Source organism: Anomalospiza imberbis, chromosome 30 (genome assembly GCF_031753505.1).
Source record: "Anomalospiza imberbis isolate Cuckoo-Finch-1a 21T00152 chromosome 30, ASM3175350v1, whole genome shotgun sequence".
NCBI lineage: Eukaryota > Metazoa > Chordata > Aves > Passeriformes > Viduidae > Anomalospiza > Anomalospiza imberbis.
In genome coordinates, this window is record NC_089710.1 from 140,425 (window position 1) to 142,228 (window position 1,804).

A 1,804-nucleotide genomic window follows, 5' to 3' on the forward strand; every position below is an offset into this window, starting at 1 on the left:
GGCCACCAGGGCAGCGGGGCAGGGCCACGGGAGCAGCACTGGCAACACCAAGTGCTGCTGCTGCTGGGCACAGCTGCTGTGCCAGCACTGATCTGCCCCAGCTCTGCACACAGACATTGCTGCTGCAGCTCCAGAGAAGGCAACAAAAGGGCATCTCTGCAGAAAACTTTGCTGGGAGTTCCTTGAGTTCCTTTAAAGCCAATGAGAGTGCAGCCCCTCATTGACACAGTCTGTGGCAAGAGGGAATATGGAGAGAAACAAAACGAGGTATGGCACAAACGATGGCATTTCTTTGTGGATAATATTGAAAAAGTAAAAGAAATCCCATAACCAAACCAACAAGAAGTATCAAAGATGACTTTTATTACAAGTGATTTGCAGAAATTGGCCAGCAGTTTAATGTTTCCGAAACCATCCAGTCATCAGTGTCCACACTGCAGCCTTGAGCTCCTGGTTCCTCAGGCTGTAGATGAGGGGGTTCAGGGCTGGAGGCACCACCGAGTACAGAACTGACAGGGCCAGATCCAGGGATGGGGACGAGATGGAGGGCGGCTTCAGGTAGGCAAACACTGCAGTGCTGATAAACAGAGAGACCACGGCCAGGTGAGGGAGGCAGGTGGAAAAGGCTTTCTGCCGTCCCTGCTCAGAGGGGATCCTCAGCACGGCCCTGAAGATCTGCACATAGGAGAAAACAATGAACACAAAACAGCCAAATGCCAAACACACACTAACAGCAAGAAGTCCAAGTTCCCTGAGGTGAGATTTGGAGCAGGAGAGCTTGAGGATCTGGGGCACCTCACAGAAGAACTGGCCCAGGGCATTGCCATGGCACAGGGGCAGGGAAAATGTATTGGCCGTGTGCAGCAGAGCATTGAGAAAGGCACTGGCCCAGGCAGCTGCTGCCATGTGGGCACAAGCTCTGCTGCCCAGGAGGGTCCCGTAGTGCAGGGGTTTGCAGATGGACACGTAGCGGTCGTAGCACATGATGGTCAGGAGGGAAAGCTCTGCTGAGATGAAAAAGACAAAAAAAAAGACCTGAGCAGCACATCCTGTGTAGGAGATGGTGCTGGTGTCCCAGAGGGAATTGTGCATGGCTTTGGGGACAGTGGTGCAGATGGAGCCCAGGTCGCTGAGAGCCAGGTTGAGCAGGAAGAAGAACATGGGCGTGTGCAGGTGGTGGCCGCAGGCTACGGCGCTGATGATGAGGCCGTTGCCCAGGAGGGCAGCCAGGGAGATGCCCAGGAAGAGGCAGAAGTGCAGGAGCTGCAGCTGCCGCGTGTCTGCCAGTGCCAGCAGGAGGAAGTGGCTGATGGAGCTGCTGTTGGACATTGGCTGTGGCTGCACGTGGGGACCTGTTCAGGCAGAAAGGACAGTGACAAGTCAGGAGAGGCTGCTTGGAGCCAAACCTGGGCCATTCCCTGCAGACTGTCCTGCTGGGACTCGCACACCCTTGTTCCTGATCTGGGAAAACCTTCACCCAGGTCCCTGCCTGAGCTCCAGTTGTGCTGGTCGTGTGTGCCAGGAGCAGCCAGGGCTGTGCATGGGAGCTCTTGCGGAGCCATTCCTGCTCCACTGCCCTAGGTTTGTGGCCATGTGGCAGAGGGACAAGGTTGGATATTCAGGATTTTTCAGGCCAATCACTCCTACTGCAGAAAGGGTTGGTAGCATCTGCACTCACACTTCTAAAGGAATTTCACTCTATTTCTTAAGGAAATAGATACCACGAGTTGATTTTTGGAATTGTTTTCCTACCCACACATCATTCCTGGCTCTCTGAGGTCAGAAATCCCCAGCATTCCTGCTG

The 1,804-nt window shown here is 54.3% G+C and overlaps 1 protein-coding gene across 1 annotated transcript; it reads right to left on the reverse strand.

The window, feature by feature from the left end:
* Nucleotides 1-346: 346 nt before the first annotated feature.
* LOC137463833 (olfactory receptor 14J1-like) lies at nucleotides 347-1,474 on the reverse strand. Its single transcript, XM_068175223.1, has one exon. The coding sequence runs from the start codon at nucleotides 1,327-1,329 to the stop codon at nucleotides 397-399; it is 933 nt and encodes a 310-aa protein (XP_068031324.1). The 5' UTR covers nucleotides 1,330-1,474; the 3' UTR covers nucleotides 347-396.
* Between the last annotated feature and the right edge of the window lie 330 nt (nucleotides 1,475-1,804).